General features: G+C 37.4%; 3 protein-coding genes and 1 pseudogene across 4 annotated transcripts in view; 1 reads left to right on the plus strand and 3 right to left on the minus strand.

The window, feature by feature from the left end:
* Window positions 1-10,160: 10,160 nt before the first annotated feature.
* On the plus strand, window positions 10,161-10,658 carry LOC107848790 (F-box protein At3g07870-like). Its single transcript, XM_047401771.1, has one exon. It carries the CDS (start codon window positions 10,161-10,163, stop codon window positions 10,656-10,658), a length of 498 nt encoding a protein of 165 aa, XP_047257727.1.
* An 818-nt stretch (window positions 10,659-11,476) lies between these two features.
* Window positions 11,477-21,950, minus strand: part of LOC107850263 — a 66,535-nt gene continuing 56,061 nt past the window's right edge. The window contains exons 1-2 of one of the 2 annotated variants that reach the window (XM_016694671.2): window positions 14,433-14,491; window positions 11,477-12,651 (exon numbers count right to left, since the gene is read on the minus strand). In XM_016694671.2, the coding sequence (XP_016550157.2) occupies window positions 11,665-12,591 (927 nt within the window). In that variant the 5' untranslated portion in view covers window positions 12,592-12,651; window positions 14,433-14,491 and the 3' untranslated portion in view covers window positions 11,477-11,664. Of the gene's footprint in view, window positions 12,652-14,432; window positions 14,492-21,950 lie in introns of those variants that run through there. The other variant, XM_047401387.1, reaches the window with a different exon arrangement.
* On the minus strand, window positions 15,131-18,688 carry LOC107848760 (DAR GTPase 2, mitochondrial). Its single transcript, XM_047401392.1, has 2 exons — window positions 17,554-18,688; window positions 15,131-15,637 (listed from the first exon to the last, which is right to left on the minus strand). The coding sequence occupies exons 1-2, from the start codon at window positions 17,671-17,673 to the stop codon at window positions 15,377-15,379; spliced, it is 381 nt and encodes a 126-aa protein (XP_047257348.1). The 5' UTR covers window positions 17,674-18,688; the 3' UTR covers window positions 15,131-15,376.
* The window catches only part of LOC107850264, a 5,814-nt pseudogene continuing 3,428 nt past the window's right edge, over window positions 19,565-21,950 (minus strand).

Raw genomic sequence — 21,950 nt, forward strand, 5'->3', positions numbered from 1 at the left:
AAATAAGTTGGATCGAATGAATGTGGTATCTATGGGTAATAGTACAGTTAAGGGAGTATTCGAGGAGTGTGCTAATCTTTAAAGTAAGAAGTCGCATTGACTAAGGCCTGGAAATTTTATCCTAATTTATGAGTTATATGTCTATATTCCAGACTGCAGAGTAGTGTAAATGTTGTGTTTTCCCTCAGTTGGATGTCTTATGTAATCCATTCCCAAGATTCGTGGCTTCCTATTACTGCTAGAACTTCTTTAGAGAGAGTGTTGAAGAGATACTCCAGTTGAGTATAAGTGTCCGGTATAATTCAGTCTGTAATTCAGTTTGACAGTCGGGCAGACAAGTTACTATGGTATTTCCACCTTTTCACCCAGTTCTACTATCCGAAGTCTCATGCATATGGCCATTCCCAAGAGATAATCTATTCCATCCATATAAATTGTGAGTTCAGTTCATTCCAAGCATCATGTTTCAGATTCCGCTATCTATTCATGACTCGGTGCATAAGAGTTCAGCGTATAATCTCAAAAATTTTTCAAGTATTTCAGCTCAGATAGTGTAATACCCTTGTACGATCTAAGTCTTGATGTCTTATGATTCAGACATGCATAAGTTATCACCTCCTAATTTCAATATGTATGATTGGATCATGAATATTTCAAGGGAATCCTAAATTTTCAGCACGAATCAGCTTCTTGAAGCAAGAAAAAGTCAAGTCAGCTCAGAATTCAGTTTCATTATAGAAGTTCAAATATTTCAGATCAGTTATGTCCTTTCTTAGAAGGCACATCATGTCCGCGTTATTCCATACCTTTAAGCTTCAATAAGTTCCTACCCATCATTAGGGGATGAATGATCCTAAGGGGGAGATAATGTAACACCCCGCATTTCGGACGAGAACGAAAATTGTCATTTTCTTCACGTAAAGATTCCAAAATCCATAAACCCAATGCAAGTTTAGTGTGTTAATAAATTATGTAGTGTGGAAACCTATTTGAGCATGAATTGAGATCATAGAGGTCCCCAAGCTCAAGGACAAGTTGAAAGTTTTCCTATCGTTCGAATTTTAGTGAGTGTTGAAACTTAAGTCAACTTCAATAGACCATTACACTTTGTATATATTTAATTAGAGTTCCTACTATATATCAAATGAAAGGTATTCGAATTATCTTTCCAACGATACCAATTTCGCAAATATCCGACACCCGAGGAAGAAGTTATGGCTTTGCAAAGGGGAGAGTGTCGTACAGCATAAGGTGTGCGACGCACACCCTAACTTATGCCATAAGGTGTGCGACGCACAACCTAATGTGTGCAATAAAGAGTGCGCCGCACAACCTATATTATGCGATAAGATGTACGCCGCATATATTATTACTCAAGTGACTTAAACACCGTCTTTGGGGCAAAATGGTCCTTTTCCCACCCTTATTTAGCCATAAACACGAAATTAAGTTCTCAAATACCCCAAAATACACCTTCATTCATCAAAATTTCTCAATAACTCTCCTTAGAGTTTCAAAATAAAAACCCAAGCAAATCAAGATTCAACCGTGGGTTTTTGAAACTAATTGCATATTTGGAATTCTCAGAACGTAGGCTTCAAGAAGCACCTATCATCTTCGCATATAGAGGTACGTGGGGTTATCTAAAAAATCTCATGGGCTTAAAAATTCATTTTTTAAAAATGGGGGTTTTGAAATTATGAATATAATCCCGTTTTAAACGTTTTATGATATTGATTTGGTCTTTAGGCCTATTCCCGAAGTGGTTTGATATATGATATATGTATATGCATGTACTCCGAAAAGATGTTAACTTGAGAGCATGAATTATATGAAATATCTTTATGTGATCTCGTTTTAAATTCTCATATGATGTGAAATGTTTGAAATCATCTTGACAAGCATGACATGAAATATTTTGAAAATGGTCATGGTTTTGAATTGCAATGAGAGGGTTGTTATGTTGAAATACGATGAATATAATGGTTGTATGAAAGAATGATGTGATATTGATGGGTTGCAAGTCGTGTATGACGATACCCTACAGAATAAGATATGTGATTGAATTAAATGGAGTTTGATGCATTAATTTTACACGAGATAGGTGGATGCCCGAAGAAGGCGTTTGAGTATAAGGGCTCATCGCTGGAAACCGTGTTTGCCGACATGGGGATTTGGTACCAGGCTAAGTGATCTTTTGTACTTGACTTTATGTTATTCCCAAATTGGGACTATGGTTAGGAGCCCAGGCTAAGTGATCTTGGGCACTACTATACTTTATTGGGTCGAGACACCCTGCTGTGTGATCTTGTGTGTCTTCCCCTCACTTATACTCTAATCTCGGCGGCAATCGAGATTTGACAGTTGGTGTAAATGTTATATGTAGGGTATTCCACCTAGCGCAGCTGCATTACATTATTGTTGAAAACTATTACATTATGCCCATGTGTTTTCAAATGATTTGATATGGAACTGCTTTATAATGGCTCTCATCTTTATTTGGAAAAAAATATTATGTTTTATTTTTATTCTCTGCATACCAGTACTTTTGTATCGACACCCTTCCCTCCCAGGTTTGGAGGCACAGTTTAGGGGTCCAGATAACCCGTAGATTTCTTTCGACAAATTTGCAGAATCAAGTGGTGAGCCTTCTATATTTCGGAAGGCCTGATGTCAGTTCATTTATCATTTAGTAGTTTTGGGTCTACTGGGGGCCTTGTCCCAGTTTTCAGACAGTAATTTATTTCAGTCATGTATTAGAGATTTCACAGACGGTTGTTCAGATGTCGATAGATGTTGTGGGACATTATTTCCCCTTTGTTGATTTCATTTGATTTATGACCATTTTTCCGTAATATTGTGTATCTTCTGCATATCTTATTATCATATGAATTATGTGCATGATTACCAGATAGGGGTGTTTTGGGCCTTCATTGTTCGGAATGCTCGTCACGGCCAGGGCCCCGGTTCGGGTCGTGACATGTGATGTTCGGGCCAGCTTGCGTGCACCTCGACAAATTCCACGGGATACCTTTTCACCTCTCACTAACAACATGTATGCCGTCATTGACCACTAGGTCACACCCTTGGGTGCTAGGAAGATGGAGTTATTATTGTTATTTTTATGCGGGTATCGGAGCATTAATCATTCAATTTTTAATTACAGGGAAGAGAGTTATGAAGCACTCTGAAATAAATATGATGGATGTTGATGGCACTAGGGAAATCGTCAGCAGGCTACCTGTGCGTCAGCAGGCTACCTGTGCGGTCTCTTTTACGATTCAAATGTGTTTAGAAGTTTTGGATGGCATTGATATCCGAGCCTTACTTTACATTGAAGCATCTCAATCGTGCGAAGAATGATCAAAATTCTCAAAGATTTCTTGTTAGTCAGTAGTCTTCGTTGTATTATTCTTCTTTATCGTCAGTTCAACGCGTTGAGGAAGTACAAAAACTTGATTGTCCTTCAAACGCTGAACTATGGCGTTGCTTCTTATATTGTTGTTATGATAGCTTGGCGCTTTTCGGGGTTTATAATTATCGTGATCATACCCATCAACTTTGGCTATGGAACCCATCCACCAGAGAATCAATAGTACTTCCCGGTCCTAAATTTCCACCGGAGCTTTTTTGCACCTGGGGATTGGGATATGACTCAGTTAGCGACGACTATAAGATCCATAAGATTGATCTAAAATCACGCAGTGAAATTCTCACGTTGAAAAGTGGCTCCTGGAGATTAACGAATAAATATCCTACTGATATTCTCCCTGCATTATTTTGTACCGACTCTTTGGTATTTGTGCACGGAGCATTTCATTAGATCGATGATATAACAAGATTTACGGTGACTGCATTGATTATTTCAACTGAGGTGTACACGGAGATACCGTTGCCGGAGCAAATGCTCTCGATTTACAACCAGACGTGGGGTGTTTCAGTTTTGGCAGAAAAGCTTTGTGCTTATGCTCGTTATATGTCTCAAACTTTTAGGTTTTGGGTAATGAAAGACTATGGCATCAAAGAATCTTGGACTGAATTGTTTACTATACAAGTTGCTGGTTTTCTTTTAGTCATACCGAAATATAGGTTTTCGGATGGTGATTGCTACTCTGCTGCAGAGATTTGGCTTTTCGTCCTGTCTTTAGGACATCCAAAGGACCACTTGGATTATGTCCTCAATCTAATTCCTCTCAGAAAGGTTTTGTTTATACAGAAAGTTTGTTCTTCCCAAAATTAGTTCGTTAGTACTATTTCCATATGTACGAACAAATCAGTTTTCTTTTTAGTCTACTTGTACGGTAATCATGTTGCAACCTCTTTATGTGTTTGCATATCATGAATTGAACTGTTTGGTTTACTTTAGCTGGTCTTTAAACAAACCAGATTAACTAGCACACGAGTTCATGGTACTGTTTCAAAGGCGAGTTAGATGTCATTGATCTTTGAGCTTTACTTTAAGCGCGAGTTTTCATTGTATTCTTCCTCTATATCGATTGTTCTATGATGAATTGTAATGATGGATAATTATCCTGATTACAAGTATCTCATACTTTTGCCGTGGAATCCCTCCGCGAGAGAATCAATAGCACTTCCGCATCCAAAATCTTCATCGCAGAAAATTTATACTTGCGGATTGGGATGTGGCTTAACTATTGATGACTATAACATTCTCAAGATCTTATTGTTGCTTATATTGTGGATCGAGTACTCTATTTGTGTCGAGGGTTCTGGATATGCAACTGCTCAAGATATCATCTTGCCTTCTTCCTAACAGGGTAGTTTACAAGAGTTGTATCGACTTAGATTTTGGTATTTTCGAGAATTAACCACATGCTGGATGTATCTGGTTCCTTTTGTCAAATAAATAGTGATTGAATGAAGTATCTACATGTTGAATTAATCACTTTGTATCAGTTGTCTTACGACAACATATTTAAGTTCTAACTTTTGCCTGTAAAACAACTTCTGGTCAATTGTGTAGGTTCAGTGTCTTGAAAATGCCATTAACATCTGTCGTGTAGGCAAGAGTCAGAACGTCTGCTTTATGAACAACATTTATCAAGTGGGGCCGGCAAGAAAATTAAGATCACCTCTTTTGTAAGAAATTTATGTATATGCAGTGATTAGTTATACAAGTTTTCAGATGGTGAAGTGTTACTCCGTTGTTGAGATTTGGTATGTGGTTCTGTATTTAAGACATCAAAAGAATCAATGGCCACAATCTGTTTTTGAACGTATATATTCAGGACAGATTTGTTTATACAGAAAGTAAGTTTGATCTCTCCAAAATTACTTGCTTAGTATTTACTTGTGTACGATCAAGACAAGTTTTTCATAGTAATGTCATAAATTCAACTTTCTGGTGCATAGTAGTTGGAAGTAGTAGTAGTATTCTTTTTCTTGAAATGTTACGTGCTTAAGTTGGCACGAACATTATGGTTATCCAAACATTATGGGGATCGTATATTAGTATGTCAAACATGGTGATTTACAGACAGTAGAGCGTATGATGTCAATAGCCAGAGGTAGATCACTCAATGGACTAGGGACAACAGCAAATCTAGGGGGGGCGAGGGTGTTCACCCGAACCCCATTGGCAAATACTGTTATATATAAGACATATTTTTTTTACTTTTTTATGTATACGTATAGATCTTGAATCCCCTGAGCACAAGACTAGATATTGACTCAGTAATTTAGGGGTTCAAAAATCATCCCGAGATTCCTAATCTTAGACATTTACTCGAGTAACTATCCTTCTTTTACTATTATTTCACAATTTTATGTTCAATTAAACGTATTAATTAAGCAAGCCCCTTTTTAAAATAAAAAATAACTAAGTGATATATATATATATATAGCAATGCAAATATAAATAACAATGAAATATTAATGTAGTAAAAAAGAGCAACACATAAAAGAAGAGAAAACCCTAGCTAATTATTCAATTCAAAGGCCAAAGATGAAGAAATCACTACCTCCCAATCACAAAGGTATTTTAAACTTTTTGTGTGTGTGTGTGTGTTTTTCCTTCTTGTAATGTAGCAATATGAGTTCGCTTTCATGCACCTCGACTATTCCGTTGAATACGTACTATCTACTAGCAGTGGTTGTTACGGGTTAGGTTGAATCAGTAACTTAGGCAAATATCATGTATTTATATAGTGAAATCTACTCAATATGTATAATAATATATCAACGCAAATATTAAGTAGTCGTAGCGTTGTAATGGGAATATAAATATAAAAAGTAGAAAAGAAGAGAAACCCTAAGCAAAGAGGCAAATATTTTCAAAGGTATTGTTTGCTTGTTTGTGTGTGTTAGCTTTTGCTCATCTCGACTATTCCATTGAATACACACTAGGTCAGAACCTTGGGTACTAGGCCGATGGAGTTGTTATTATTTTTAGTTGGGGATCGGAGGCAGTGGCAGAGCCAGGATTTAAGGGGTTCATAAGTGAACATAACTAACTAATCGAGGAGGTTCGACATCTACTATATATACATAAAAAATAATTTTAATCATGTGTATATAACATAATTTTTTGCCGAAGGGGTTTTGGATGAAACCCCTATCTGAAGGGTAGCTCCGCCCCTGATCTGAGGGCTTTTTCGGTTTATTATTCATTTTTTTTAATTGCAGTGAAGAGAGTTATGAAGCATTCAGTTCCATTGCAAGAAGAAATAATTATGGAAATCCTCAGCAGGCTACCTGTGCGGTCTCTTCTACGATTCAAATGTGTATCGAAGTGTTGGATGACATTGATATCCGAGCCTTACTTTACATTGAAGCATCGCAATCGCGCCAAGAATGATCAAAATTCTCAAAAATTTCTTGTTAGCCGGAAGGACCTTCTTGAGGACGAGTTTTCGTTGTATTGTTCTTCTTTATCATTAGTTCAACGCATTGAGGAAGTACAAAAACTTGATTGTCCTTCTAACGGTAAACCATGGAGGCGTTGCAAATTATATTGTTGTTACGACAGCTTGGTGCTTATCAGGGTTTTTAACTATCGTGATAAAACCAATCGACTTTCGCTATGGAACCCCTCCACAAGAGAATCAATAGTACTTCCGGATCAAAAATTTTCACTGGAGCGGCGTTGGTGCACTTGGGGATTGGGATATGACTCAGTTAGCAACGACTATAAGATCCTTAAGATTGATCTAGAGTCATGCAGTGAAATTCTTGCATTGAAAAGTGGCTCCTGGAGATTACGAATAACTATCCTATCGGCAATCGCCCTGATTTATTATGTACAGAATCTTTGGTATTTGTGCATGGAGCATTTCATTGGATCGATAATATAACAAGATCTACGGTGACTGCATTGAGCATTTCAAGTGAGGTGTACACAGAGATACCGTTGCCAGAGAAAATACTCTCGATTTACGACCACAAGTGCGGGCGGCTTGTTTCAGTTTGACAGAAAAGCTTTGTGTTTATGTTAATTATACGTCTCAAGTGGGGAACACTTTTAGGTTTTGGGTGATGAAAGACTACGGCGTTACAGAATCTTGGGCTGAATTGTTTACTATTCCAGGTCCTGGTTTTCTTTCAGTCGTACCGAAATATAGGTGTTCGGATGGTGTAGTGCTACTCTGCTAAAGAAATAGGGGTCTTCGCACTGTCTTAAGGACATCCAAAGCACCACTTGAATTACGTCCTCAATCTGATTTCTGTCAGACAGGTTTTGTGTATACAGAAAGTTTGTTCTTCCCAAAATTAGTTCGTTAGTACTATTTCCTTATGTACGAACAAGTCAGCTTCCCAAAATTACAACCTCTTTATGTGTCTTCATATCATAAATTGAACTGTCTGGTGTGCTTTAGCTGGTCTGTAAACCAACCAGATTAACCAGCACACGAGTTCATGGTACTGTTTCAAGCGCGAGTTAGATGTCATTGATCTCCGAGCCTTACTTTGTGATGAACCATGTCAATGATGTGAAGAATAATCCATGCATGGTACTGTTTTAAGCGCGTTTTTCCCTTGTATTCTTCTTCTATATCGTCTGTGTTATGATGGATTGGCTCTTATCAAGGTTTGTAATTTATCCTGATTGTAAGGATCTCATACTTTTGCTATGGAATCCCTCTCCAAGAGAATCAATAGTACTTCCGCATCCAAAATCTTCATCGCAGAAAATTTATACTTGCGGATTGGGATATGGCTCAACTATTGATGACTATAAGATCCTCAAGATTGCTTATATCGCGGATTGAGCATTGAGAAACTATTGTAACTTATCATTGCTTGTATTGGAAGAGTGACAGGGGGCCTGTCCGAACACCACGGTTATTCAAGAAACTGTCTCAGACTCGTCGGAATCAGATTACTATATTGAGTTGTATCGACTTAGACGTTGGTATTTTCGCGAATTGACCATATGCGGGATGTATCTTGTTCCTTATGTCAAAAAAACAGTGATTGTGTAGTAAATTTTTTTAGTTTATATATCAAAGCTTATGGATGGGAAATCTAATCTATGCCTATTGTCCCAGAGTGATCGGTCTTGAATTTTCCCCCCTCAAATGTCTTGGCTTGAAGTGTGTCTTGAAATGTCATAAACGTTTGCATTATGGACAAGAGTTAAAGTATTTGCCTTATGAAAACATATCTAAGTTCTAACGTTTGCCTTAACACAACTTCTGATAGTTGTGTAGGTCCAGTGTCTTGAAATATCATTAACGTCTACCGTATGAGTAATAGTTAAAACGTCTGTTTTATAGACAAAATAATACGTAGATTTTCTCATATTTTACATTCCCTATGTCCCATTTTATGTGGCACTCTTTGACTTGACATAATATTTAAGAGGAAAAGAAATACTTTTGAAACTTGTGGTTAAACAATCCTTAGGTATTTGTATGGTTATAAATTATTTCATTAAAAGTAAAATTGAAATTTTAAAGTTAAATTGTTTCTAATTATAGTTAGATGACATTTTTCTTGGGACAAACTAAAAAGGAGTGCCACATAAAATGATATGAAGAGACTACACGTAATAGTTATGTGAGTTTTTAAATTACAAATCAAACACCATGTTACTTTTATAGATAAATGATTTACCTTCAAACTAGCTACCAAACGTGAAATTACTGGTGCAAAATTTAATACCTGTATAACTTACCTCCAAACTAGTCCACTCATACTCCATCTATTCCAATTTATGTGACGTACTTTTTTTTTTTTAGTCTTTCAAAAAAATATCACCCTTCCATAGTTGGGAATAATTTTACTTTTAAATTGTCTTTTTACCCTTAATAAATTAATTTATATAATTAAATAAATTTCAAAAGTTTTTTTTTTCAAGTCAAATAATATCACAGATTGAAACGGAGGAAGTAGTAAATGTTTTATTACCCGATAAGCCGTCTTTTCTAGAATGTAGAACTCATAAACTCAATTTGAGATTCCTTTTTGTCAGCATAATGTAACTTAGGCATGTGGAACAAAAATGTTTTGCCTTACCTGCAATTTTTAATTGCAGGGGAGAAAGTTGTGAAGCATTTAGAGAAAATAAAGCAGATGGATTTGCAAGAAGAAATAATTATGGACATCCTCAGTAGGCTACCTGTGCAGTCTCTTCTTTGATTTAAATGTGTTTCAAAGTTTTGGATGACATTGATCTCTCAGCCTTACTTTACGACGAAGCATTTCAATCATGAGAAACATAACCAAAGTTTCGAAAAAATGCTTCTTCTTAACAAAGACTATTCATTCCATTGTTCTTCCTTATCGTCAGATCAACTGTTTGAGGATGTACGAGGAATCGATAGGCCTCGTAGTGGTAAACTATGGGGTTGGAATATACATTGTTGTTACGATGGCTTGGTTCTTGTAGGGGTTCATAATTATCCTGATAAAGACTTCATGCTTTTGTTATGGAACCCGTCAACAAGAGAATCAGTACTTCCCAATCCTAAGTTTTCACAGGAGGTTACGTGTACTTGGGGATTGGGTTATGACTCGACTAGTGATGACTATAAAATCCTCAAGATCGATGGTAAAGAACGTAATGAAATTCTTGCGCTGAAAAGTGGCTCCTGGAGAAAGATTGATGATCATCCTGCTACGATAACCCTGTGTTATCTGATATGGATTATTTGGCATTTCAACATGGAGCTTTAGATTGCGTTGATACGCCATCTAATATGGGCTATCTGGCGTTTGTACATGGAGCGTTTCATTGGGTTGATTCGTTACTGAATCAGTCTGTCGTTACGTTTAGTATTTCAGATGAGGTGTATCGAGAGATTCCGTTGCCAGAGGGACTGGATTTGGTTTTTGATCTAATGCATAGCAAACAAGGTGTTTCAGTATTGGGAGGCATGCTTTGTGTTTATTCTACGCGTATTCATCACCGGGAGTACACGTTTAAGTTATGGGTAATGAACGAGTATGGTGTCAAGGAATCATGGAATCAGTTGTTTACTATACAAAGTACCGATCTTTATTCAATCACCCCGAAATACATGTTTTCAGATGGTGAAGTGTTACTCCGTTGCAGCCAGTTGAGACGTAGTGGTTCTGTATTTAAGACATCCAATGAATCATCTGGCGTATGGCCTCGATCTGATTCGGAATGTATTCAGGATGGTTTCTTTTATACAGAAAGCTTGATCTCTCCGAAGTTGCTTACTTGGTATTGAGAAGCTATTTTATGTGCTTAAGCTGGCCTCAACATCACGGTTATTCTATAAACTCTGTAACGAGTTAGATTTAGTTATTTTCGGGGATTGACCGTATGCTGGATTAATCTTGTTCGTTATGTAAAAGAACAGTGGTTGTATGAACTATCTGCATAGTTGAACTAATCGATTTGTATCAGTTCCATTGAGTTTTGTGCAGAGCATATGTACGCGCTTGACCGCTGCCTGGAAGTAAGCACTTCAACTTTGAGTATGTACATCTAGACACCTCAACTCATCTCGACTGTGTCAGTTGAACACTCGAACTTACAAAATGATCATCTAGAAACCTCGAGAATTTATGTGTCATGTCAGCATAGGGGTGTCTATGAGACAGTGAGGACGAATTGGAGTGTTTAATTGTCAGTCGAGACCAAGTCAAGGTCGCATTCTCGTAGTTGGAGTGCTTACTTGCTGACTGATGTCAAGTTTGAGTATCTGTTTATGTATTATACCTTTTCTCTCCGGAGGTGTTAGACATGTCAAACTTCTGAGACGTGTTGGGAATGTAGAATGACTTCATTGACTGAGCACCGAGCAAGAAAGACACTTTACGCAGCATTTCAGAATGACTTCACCGAGCAAGAAAGACACTTTACGCAGCATATCACAATGACTTCATTGACTGAACACCGAGCAAGAAAGACACTTTACGCAACATATTAGAATGACTTCATTGACTGACCACTGAGCAAGAAAGACACTTTACGTGGCATTTCAGGTTGGCAAGCCGAGATAAAGAAAGCACCTGGTCCTATTTGTAAAACCTTGCCGCTAACTTAGATGAAGAAATAAGTAAGCAAGACGTTCTACCATGGTTTTCTAATTTCAAATTACACAGAATTGTGCCTTCAACCAAACCTTTCTGTACCAAAATCGAGAAAGATCACTCTGAAAAGTCGTAAAAGGAGAGCTACAAAGTGAATAGCATTAATAGTTACATCAATGCTATAGTACATTCTTCTCTTCACCATGTAAATAAAGGGAGCACATATGTAGGATATGCATTGTTTTTTGAGGCAAGAGCATGTACCGAATCATCATCCGCGACCTCCCCAAATTTGGTAAGTCCAAGTTCAGTAGCGTGTATTCCGCCTGTGATAAATGGTGACGCAATTTCAGCTGCATTTGCACCTTTGATATCGTGGTGGAGGGAGTCTCCTACGGCAATACAGTCTGAGGCATCGACAGCAGCCATTTCCATAGAGGACTTGTATATTATCTTATCAGGTTTGCCCATCCATTTTACTTCACCGCCAAGTTTTTCATACGTAGCTGCTAGTGTTCCAGGCATAACACGCAGAGCCCGAGCTTCAACAGTTACAAAATAAGGATTTGCTACTACCATCGGGATTTTCTTAGCAGCACACTGATGTAGTATATCAAGATTCATCGGAAGTGCAGCACCAGTTGAAAGCCCCAACACTTTAGTTCCGTGGGCCAAAATAAAATCAGCTTCCTCAACATTTTCCACAACTTGTAGTCCGAGCCCCTTGAGAGATATAGCACCCCGGTCACTCCACGTCATGTGAATACACGATCTTCCTAGAGAGGAAAACCAAGCGTCGTCTCTCCTTTGAAGATACTGATGCGTTAATTCCCCACTCGTGATGACACCAGTAAAGAGTGATGGATCAAATCCAAGGCTTCTCAATTTTTCCATTGTTATCGATGCTCTTCTTGAAGAATTACTAAAGATTACCATCTTCGCACCATAAGTTGCCAACTTTTCCAAGGCCGAAATGGCACCAGGATAAGGTTGTTTCCCATCATGAAGCACGCCAAACTGATCTAGAAACCATGCCTTGAATCGACGACTTTCAGCTAGATGTGAATTCCACTCAAAGTTTGAAACTTTAGCTCGTTCGGGCTTGATGATTGAACTGATAAGCATCTTCCAATCATGGTTTAACCCTTCCAATAGTTCCTTTCGCTTATCTCATGTGTTATCTAACTGCACAAAGATGATTCCATTATCATAAACAAAATTCGCACTCGTGTATCAAACTTCTCTTCCCAGAAACAAATCAAGTGGCTACTGGAAAGTAAAGAAACAAAGCCATATCGCTAATGCATTCAATTTTCAATACACTCAGATATTACTATAGCAGAACTGAGGTAAACGAACTCCGTTCTGATATAGCACAAATATCATTCATGAACGAACTTAATACATAGTATTGGACTATTTTCAAACCAAGGATTAAAGGAGAAAAACATAACGAATTCCCTCCCAACAAAATTGACATAGCATTCCAACAACAACACAACAAGAAGCGTAATCTCACAAGTGGAGTGTGGGGAGGAAGAAGACTTTACCTCTACCTTGGGAGGTAAAGAGGTAGTTTCTAATAGACGTAGCATTCTAGAAAACTGGATTTTTCGTGTACGTGCTTGAGAGAGCATGGCTCAGCATCAATAATGTCAATAGATACACTTTTAAAAAGAGTAAATACTCTCTCAATTTTATCATACAGCGAAAGACACCCAGAATTCCAAACCTGGTGGACTTGAAGTGAGAAAACTACGCGGAAACAACAGATTTTTGAGCAATCAAAATATCTCCGCTTCTCAATATCTCTTCACCTCTAAGACTTTTCTCCAATTTAACTTGTCACACCAAAGCCTGGTGCACTAAGCTCCCGCAATGCATGGAGTCTAGAAAGGGTCAGATCACAAGAGTCTATTGTATGTAGTGTTATCCTGCATTTTTGTAAGACAGTCCGGTGCTGTAAGCTCCCATAATGAGCCGGGTCCAGCGAAGGGACGGACCACAAACTGCATTTCTGCAATACAGCCCGACACTAAGCTCTCGAGATGCATGGAGTCCAGAAAGGACCAGACTACGAGAGTCTATTGTATGTAGTCTTATCCTGCATTTCTGCAAGAGCCCGACACTAAGATTTCAAAATGCATGGAGTCCAGAAAGGACCAAACTACAAGAGTCTATTGTATGTAGTCTTATCCGGCATTTTTGTAAGACAGTCCGGTGCATTAAGCTCCCGCAATGAGCAGGGTTCATAGAAAAGCCGGACCACAAGAGTCTATTATATGTAGCCTTTATCTTACATTTCTGCAAGACAGTCCAGTGCACTAAGCTCCCGCAATGCACGTTATCCAGAAAGGGCCGGACCACAAGAGTCTATTGTACGTAGTCTTATCCTGCATTTCTGCAAGACAATCCGGTGCTGTAAGCTCCCGTTATGTGCAGGGTCTCATCTGCAGGGTCCAAGGACAAGGCCGGACCACAAGAGTCTATTATATGTAGCCTTATCCCCGCATTTCTGCCCGACAGTCCGGTGCACTAAGCTCCAGCAATGAGCAACGTGCCGGACCACAAGAGTATATTGTATGTAGCCTTATCCTACATACATGCAAGATAGTCCGGTGCACTAAGCTCTTATTAAGCACAGGGTTTAATGGAAGGACTAGACCACAAAGGTCTATCAAGACAACGTTTTCACAGCTAGAACACCTGATGGTCACATAAAGACAACTTTACTAGTTACGCCAATAACATAAATGTAGAAATCTACATATCTTAACAATTTAAATCTTAAACAAATATTACTACAGTATCATAAGAAAATTGAAGCACAAAGAAAAGGGAATCAAGAGGGGAAGAAAAAGTAAAAAAAAACTAATTCAATGTTTCCTTCAAAATTGGGAAATTTGAATAAAACTGAAAGGGCAAAATGGACAGAAAATTTAGACAAAGCTAAAAGAGAAACATACCTGAATTTGTAACAACCAGCTAAAAGAAAGAATCAAAAAATGATACCCACTTAATTTTTCTGGATTAATTGGTAGAAAATCCGTTTCTAGATTTATATGGTGAAATGACCAAAATGCCCTCATTGCTAGTTTTTTGAAAAAAAAAAAAAAACATTAGCTAGGGGTGGACGTAGTTTGGACCAACTTCAAATTCAAACTTCTTGGATTATGGATTGAAATTTGGATTTATTTTTAAAATTTATGAATTGCTAATTGGATAACTAGGGGTGCATATTCAAGTTGTTTAACATATATTTTTTTAATAATCGTACTGTTTGGGTCAGCTTTCGTGCACGTCAACTTAATCCACATATATCTGTCACCTGCCACCTCTGACCAACGACAGTTCTTGATATCAAATAACTCTGTCCATTAAGATTAGAACAGATAGAAAAATTGAAAGTTACATTGTGCTTCTATGAGACATATTTGGCCATATTGAATGGTCATTCCATGAGACATATTTGGTTAAAACATTATTTTTTTGACATTTTTGTCATCTGGTAAAGTTACTGTCATGTGACCAGGAGGTCACGAGTTAAAGCCTTAGAAGCAGCTTCTGGCAGAAATGCAAGGTAAGGCTACATACGATACATCCTTGCGGTGGAGCCCTTCCTCGGACACCGTGCATAGCTGTAACTTTAGTGCACCGGGATACCCTCTTTTTTGGTGGGGTTCAAAACATGGAGCTTTTGAAGTGTTTAATATCTGTCGTGGATGTATCGCGAATTCACAACTTGATCCGATGACTCATACATGTAAATGAACAGTGCCGGATGCAGGATTTTATCTAAAATACGCACAATGGAGGAGATTTTTCATTTACAAATAGAAAATCGTCAAACTAATTTAGTTGAATACATAGACAGTCCCCTAAAGTTGTCACGTCTTTTCACTTAGACACCTCAACAAAGATTGTCGCGCTTATAACTTGGAGCAAGGTCTAGAGTATAATGGCCAAGTCTTCCAGTACGATACAGATTGAGCAACTTAGAAGCAACTTTACGAACACAATCATCCGACTCAGGAGGTAAATTAAAAGCATCGTGAAGAACAGCAAACTCTGCTTTGATGAGCCGCGACAGAGTTTCCTCATCCTCTAGATTGCCATTGAAAGATGAAACTGCTTCGTAGAGCATTCTTCGGACTTTATTCACAATGAAATCCTGTATGAATAATCGGAGATGTCATATCCAGCTATTCTAATGGAAAAAGAACGATAACTTAATACAAGTCGAGCTAAAAAACCGAGAACAACCATGTTCCAGTACTCATAGTTGCTGATCAACATGAATGCGACGAATACAACATCTACTGAACATGTTTTTCTAAACTATTCGTGATGTGGGAATTTTGAAAATTGTATTTTTTTCCTGATATATAAGGCGAGGAACCACACTGAACGTGTTATGATTCAATATAGCAAGTAAAATAAGAATGTATAAGCGTGAATCCTTTGCAAGAAATGTCATATCCCTCGTATTGGATTGAGGTAAAAAAGAGGATTGATGCAACAACAACAACAACAACTACGCCTCAGTCCCAAATAAGTTGAGATCAGCTATATGATTCCTTATTTCGTCATGTAAGCTCATATCATATATCATCGATAAAAGTGAAAAGTGCGTCAATGATCTATCACTCTTTCCCGAAGTTTCATTGTATGACTCATGAGTTTAATGCAACGATTTTTTGCATAGCTTTGAATATCTCCTTTATTCTTGTAAATCTTAAACAGAGTATTGTTCCTCCATTCATCGGGCATGCTACCACTTCTTAGTATAGAATTGAATAGCTTGGTGAGCCATTCCCCTGCTAAATCTCCACGACACTTCCGAACCTCTATAGGGATACTATTTGGGCCACAAGTTTTTCTAATCCACATATTTTTCATGACATCATTCACCTATGGCATCCTAATACCCTTCGGACTCTATATATCTTTCGACTCTATATATGTGGGCACCTGATATCTATGAGGGTGAGTATGCCTAAAGTTTCTATCATTCACATACAGTAGATCTAAAAATGCTATACTCCTTGTTCAAGTCGAACAATTTAGCAAAGTAATCTCTGTCTCTCCTTGATTTCATCTCTCCCATCAACACTAGCTGAGCATTGTCATCTGGTTTAAGTCCTTGCTTTTCTTCTCTCTTAGTCATGCTAGTTTAAACAATTCTATCTATCCTTCTCGTGTCCTTAGCATTTGATACAAGCCATCTAGAGCATCCCCTCAGGCTTTACTAAGAGCCTTCTTAGCTTCCAACGAAGTTCTACTGTAATCATATTATTCAAAAGCTTCTTTGTCCTCTGCTTTTGTAACTTCCTGTAACACTCTTTTAGCTTTAATAATTCTTCGTACCTCATTATTCCACGGCATGATTCATGTGGTCAAGGTCATAGACATCTAGACACATCTAACACTTTTGTAGCTGATTTTTTAATGCAACCTGACACTTTTTCCATAGCGTGTCTACGACTTCCTCTACATACCAAGCTCCCTTCTCGCATAGTTTTTCCTGAAACACTAACGGTTTAGCACCTTTTAATGCCACCACCTAATTCGTGGCTGTTTCTACGTCATTGTTTTACTCACTCTACTCCTAAACTTTACATCTAAGCATATATTAGGAGGTAATCCCTTTTCCTGGAATAACCTTCAGTCCTTGAATGTACTTCGGTCTCATCTTCTTTTAAGGATAAAGTCTATTTGACTATGGTTACCCCCACTCTTACAAGTAATTAAGTGAGAATCCCTCCTTTTAAAGTAGTCTTCCCTTCGTCATTTCGACAAATACAAGAGACTTTTGGTTCTTACATCAACAACCAGTCATGAAATAAAAAGATTATGGAATTGACTTCAACGATAGATAAAGACCTCCTCAAACATAGAAGTGTACAGCTCGGTGAATCAAACACCCCAATTCAAACTAGTTGGAGTTCGCTGAAAACAAAAAATTGATCTGTAATAGTTATACTTAAAAAATTTAAGAAAACCCAATCCAAATAAACAGCAAAAGTGCGGAGGACCACAACGATATTAACAGTAAATAAATAGGAGAAAATTATGAAACACACTAACCTCTTTCATCCCTAGTGTAAGATGGTTTCCTGCACGGCCCGCATTCTCAGCTCTTGAATACCAAAACTGGTAACCATTATGAATCCATATAGGAATTGCAATAGATAGGCACGCTACCATTAATGGTACAGTCAATGATAATCCCAGAAGAACTGATGATTTGCTGCAAATCCAATATGTACAACAGAAGTATCAACCAAAAGATACAGCCAAGAGCATATCATGTTTACAGCCAAGAGCATATCATGTTGCCTTGAGGATTTAACCAACTAAACAAGGCAATGATCAAGCATTCAAGACACAGCAACCAACAGAAGATATGCATGTGCAATTAATATACAAATAAGGAATAAAACGTATATAACGAATAGATCATTGTAATTACTCAACCCTTCATTTTGAGATTTTATGCTCTGTTTCGTGTTTGAAACTTCCTACAGGCTGGTATTATGTTTTATGACTTCTTGGCATGTTTGGATTGGGACCTGAGGGGCTTGGGTGGATTTCGACACGCTTGGGGAGGAGACAGCAATTGCAAATTTCTATTGGTTCAAGCTTAATAACGATCATGCAGTGTGGTTGGTGGGTAACCTTCACGGTCACATCGGCATGCCCTAGCAATGCTTCGCAATCGCATAAGGCAGGGTCACGATCGCGCAATGATAGAGCTTCAGGTATAAGAATTAGATCATGCAAATTTCTATTGGTGCAAGCTTAATAACGATCATGAGTGTGGTTGGTGGGTAATCTTCATGGTCACGTCGGCATGCCCTAGCAATGCTTCGCAATCGTGTAAGGCATGGTCACGATTGCGCAAGGATAGAGCTTCAGGTATAAGAATTAGATCTTTGGGACGTGGTGTTTTCCTTCTATTTCTGAAGCTTGGAAGCTCGGACTGATACGATCTAAACCTAAACAGTTAATAAGATCTTAACAAATAAATGAAATAACAGGATTGATCTTGGAAGCTGAGACTGAAACGGTTTTGAATAACAGGATTGAGTATCTTTTAGAGAGAACCATATCTTCTTTTAAAACCCAAGTCAATTTTTCAAAAGTAGAGCAATTTTCTTAATTTTTACGATCTCTACAACTTGATTTTCTTGAAAACAAGATCTGATTTTCTACCATTTTTTGCTCTGAAACTGCTCAAATTTTTTTGTTGAAATTATTGTAATTATGTTTCTTCAAATATGATGCAATTTCTTGATAAAGATAAAATTTATTAGATGATAATTACTTATAATATTATATACATCTGAAAATTTTAATTCAACTCCATCAATTAGTTTATATTTGCTACGTCAGTGTTATGCTAGTTAAATTTATAAGTTCTGGAAAAAAAATTTAAAAGTAATGAATTACGAACATATGGATTTGTTTGCGATTCAATGCAGATGAATATTATATATGATACCATATGGTTCAATGAGGAGATTGCATCATCAATTTGGTTGGAGTGATACCAATACACTAAATGTATAACCAGTTATGTGATGTAATTTGACTTTATTTAAATTTTGAATTAATGAATGTGAAGTAAGAGATTTGTAATAAAACAATGTATTTTTCCTTTTGTATGTTGTTATTGATAATAGTATAGTTACGTTCATAAAAAAATAAAAGAATATAGTGTAGTTACATAATACAAATTAAAAATCAATTTTGTTCTATCAAAAATAGTGTAGGAAGTTCATAGTTTTATATTGTATTATATTATTGCGTAAAAGGTAACAGCTATAACCAACATTTGAAATTTTAAAAATACAAATAAACTGAAAATTTAAATTTGAAATATTAAAAACAGATAATGTAACAACTATTCCTTGAAACCGAAAAATTGAATTTGAAATTCTGAAAACAACTAATTTAACAACTATTTCCTAACTAATTAACTAAAATAATATGTGTATATTGTAAATACTTCCACTTGGCTAAATAGAAAGGCTTTGTCCTCTCCTTTTAAGTATATATAGATAGGAGTAACTAACTCCACTGCACCAACGTCGTCTTATCCTTGACATCTGAAATTTGAAAAACAAGATAGTGAGCATCAAACACTTAGCAATAAGAAGAATATGCTTCGGAGAGAGTATCGATAAGTTGTTTAGCTCAGCTTGAATACGTGTAAGTTACTGAAATCAAATTTTGCTCCATTGGTAAATTTTCTAGAAGCGGTTATTTCGTCTTCTGTAGTTCCTTTGCGTTCGCTGCTTCTTTCTCCTTGCCATCATAATTTTGTGTCCCAGCTCTTCAACAGTTCTTTCAAGCCATTTCATATTTCCAGTTGAGATCAAGATATATATTATGGATAGTCCGATACATAGTCCTGTTCCATACCCCATAAGAGCGGCTTTCCAAAAATCATTCAGAAATTCAGAGTTGCTTTCTTCATCAACCGCAGATCCAGCATAAGTTTTCTCTGATACTGAATCATGACTGTCATTACCACAACCTTTTGAAAGTGGGAATCCACGTAATCCGTCATTACCTTCATATGAATTGTTATCAAAGGTATGAAATTGATTTCGTTGAGGAATGCACCCTTCGAGATGATTTTAGGAGAGATTTAAGACTTCGAGAGATGTAAGAGAAGCAAACTGTGCTGGTATCTCTCCTAAAAGATGGTTACCTGACAGATCCAATGATTCAACTGAAGATAAACTTCCAAGTGATTGCGGAATAGGACCTTGCAATCCATTATGAGATAAATTTAGCATGCGAAGTGCAATGAGTTCATCTATGATACTTGGAATATGTCCTTCAAATTTATTGTTTGAAAGATCAATAGTGGTGTACAAAAACAAGATTCTCACAACTTCAAGCTCCATTCCCTTTGTTACGACAGCTATGGAGTTTTGGTAATATCTATATCTTTCATGATCACTCGGTGCCTTCTTTGATGGATCAATTTTCCTCATGGCGTTCAAATGTTGAAACAGACTCGTCGGTAAGTTTCCCGTGAAGGCATTGGAAGAGACATCTAAGATTCGGAGCTCAAGATACATGTTTCCACTTCCTAAAGTTCTAATGGGTCCATGCAACTTATTCAATCTCAATCTTAAAACTCGCAACTCAGGAAGAGTTCCCAACCACATTGGAAATGTATCATTGAGGTGATTGTCTCCTAAATCAAGAACTTCCAGTAGTTGGCAATTTTCCAAGGATCGTGGAATTTTCTCCTCTAGCTTATTGCCATGCAAATTGAAGCTTCCGAGTGCACTTCCAATGGTAAAAGTTGTTGGAAGAGTACCGGATAGATTGTTGTGCTGCATATCAAGAACCTCAAGATGACCACTCATGTTGCCAAAACATTGCGAAATTGCTCCAATTAGATTGTTTCGACCCAAATCTAGAACTCGTAGTGATGTTAAATTGCAAATAGACAAGGGGAGCTCTCCACTGAGATTATTATGTGACATCATCACATACTGGAGGCCACTGATATTACCCAAGCATTGCAGAATTTTTCCCTTCAAATTGTTTTTCAACAAATACAGGACTGTTAGTGACATCAAATTACAAAAAGATGAAGGAATTTCGTCAATCAGATTGTTGTTCCCGAGAAACAAAGTGTGCAAGTTTCTCAAATTGCCAATGGAAGACGGAATTGAATCAGTGAGTTGATTATTGGATAATTCCAGATCATTGAGGTTTTTTAGATTCCCCAACTCACTAGGAATTGGGCCAGAAAGATTGTTTGTATGTAAGCTTAAATTCTGAGTGACTTCATCTTACCTATTTCTGCAGGAATGGGACCAAACAACTCATTGGAGAAAGCATAGAACACTCTTGCATTGATCAAGTTGCCTAGTTCTGGAGGGATGTCACCTGTTAACTGGTTTGTTTGAAGATAAGCTTCAACAAGATTGACAAGTTTTCCTATCTCTGCAGGAATAGAGCCAGAAAGGTGATTCTCATAAAGATACAAATGGGACAAGTTGTTCAAATTCCCCAATGAAGCAGGAATAGAACCATTAAGGAAGTTCCAGCCCGAAGATAGCTTAGTAAGAGACCTTAGGTAACCTATTTCTCCTGAAATGGGACCATTGAAATGGTTTTGAAATATGCGGAGGATCTAAAGCTTGACTAGTGAGCCGATTTGTGATGGAATTGTGCCCAAAATTTGATTGATATGCAAGTCAAGACAGACAAGATTAGTGAGATTATCAATCTCAGGTGGGATGGTGCCAAACAAATTGTTCCTGCTAAGATTAAGATAATCAAGAAAAAGGAGAGATGAAAACGGAAAAGCATAGAGTGTACCAAAGACACTAGCATTTGTGATATTCAACGTGTTTACCCTACCATTAATGCATGAAACTCCGTACCAATTGTTGCATGCATCAGAACTTGGTTGCCATGAAGCCAATAAGGAATTATTCTGGTTCTTGAAA

Source organism: Capsicum annuum, chromosome 12 (assembly GCF_002878395.1).
Source record: "Capsicum annuum cultivar UCD-10X-F1 chromosome 12, UCD10Xv1.1, whole genome shotgun sequence".
Classification (NCBI taxonomy): domain Eukaryota; kingdom Viridiplantae; phylum Streptophyta; class Magnoliopsida; order Solanales; family Solanaceae; genus Capsicum; species Capsicum annuum.

Excerpts from the sequence above, each read along its gene's own strand:
- LOC107848790 (XM_047401771.1), top strand. The coding sequence starts at position 10,161 with ATGGGCTATCTGGCGTTTGTACATGGAGCGTTTCATTGGGTTGATTCG.
- LOC107848760 (XM_047401392.1), bottom strand. The coding sequence starts at position 17,673 with ATGGTAGCGTGCCTATCTATTGCAATTCCTATATGGATTCATAATGGT. Across the intron at positions 15,638-17,553 it reads TTACACTAGGGATGAAAGAG|GATTTCATTGTGAATAAAGT; the intron begins GTTAGTGTGTTT and ends TTATTCATACAG.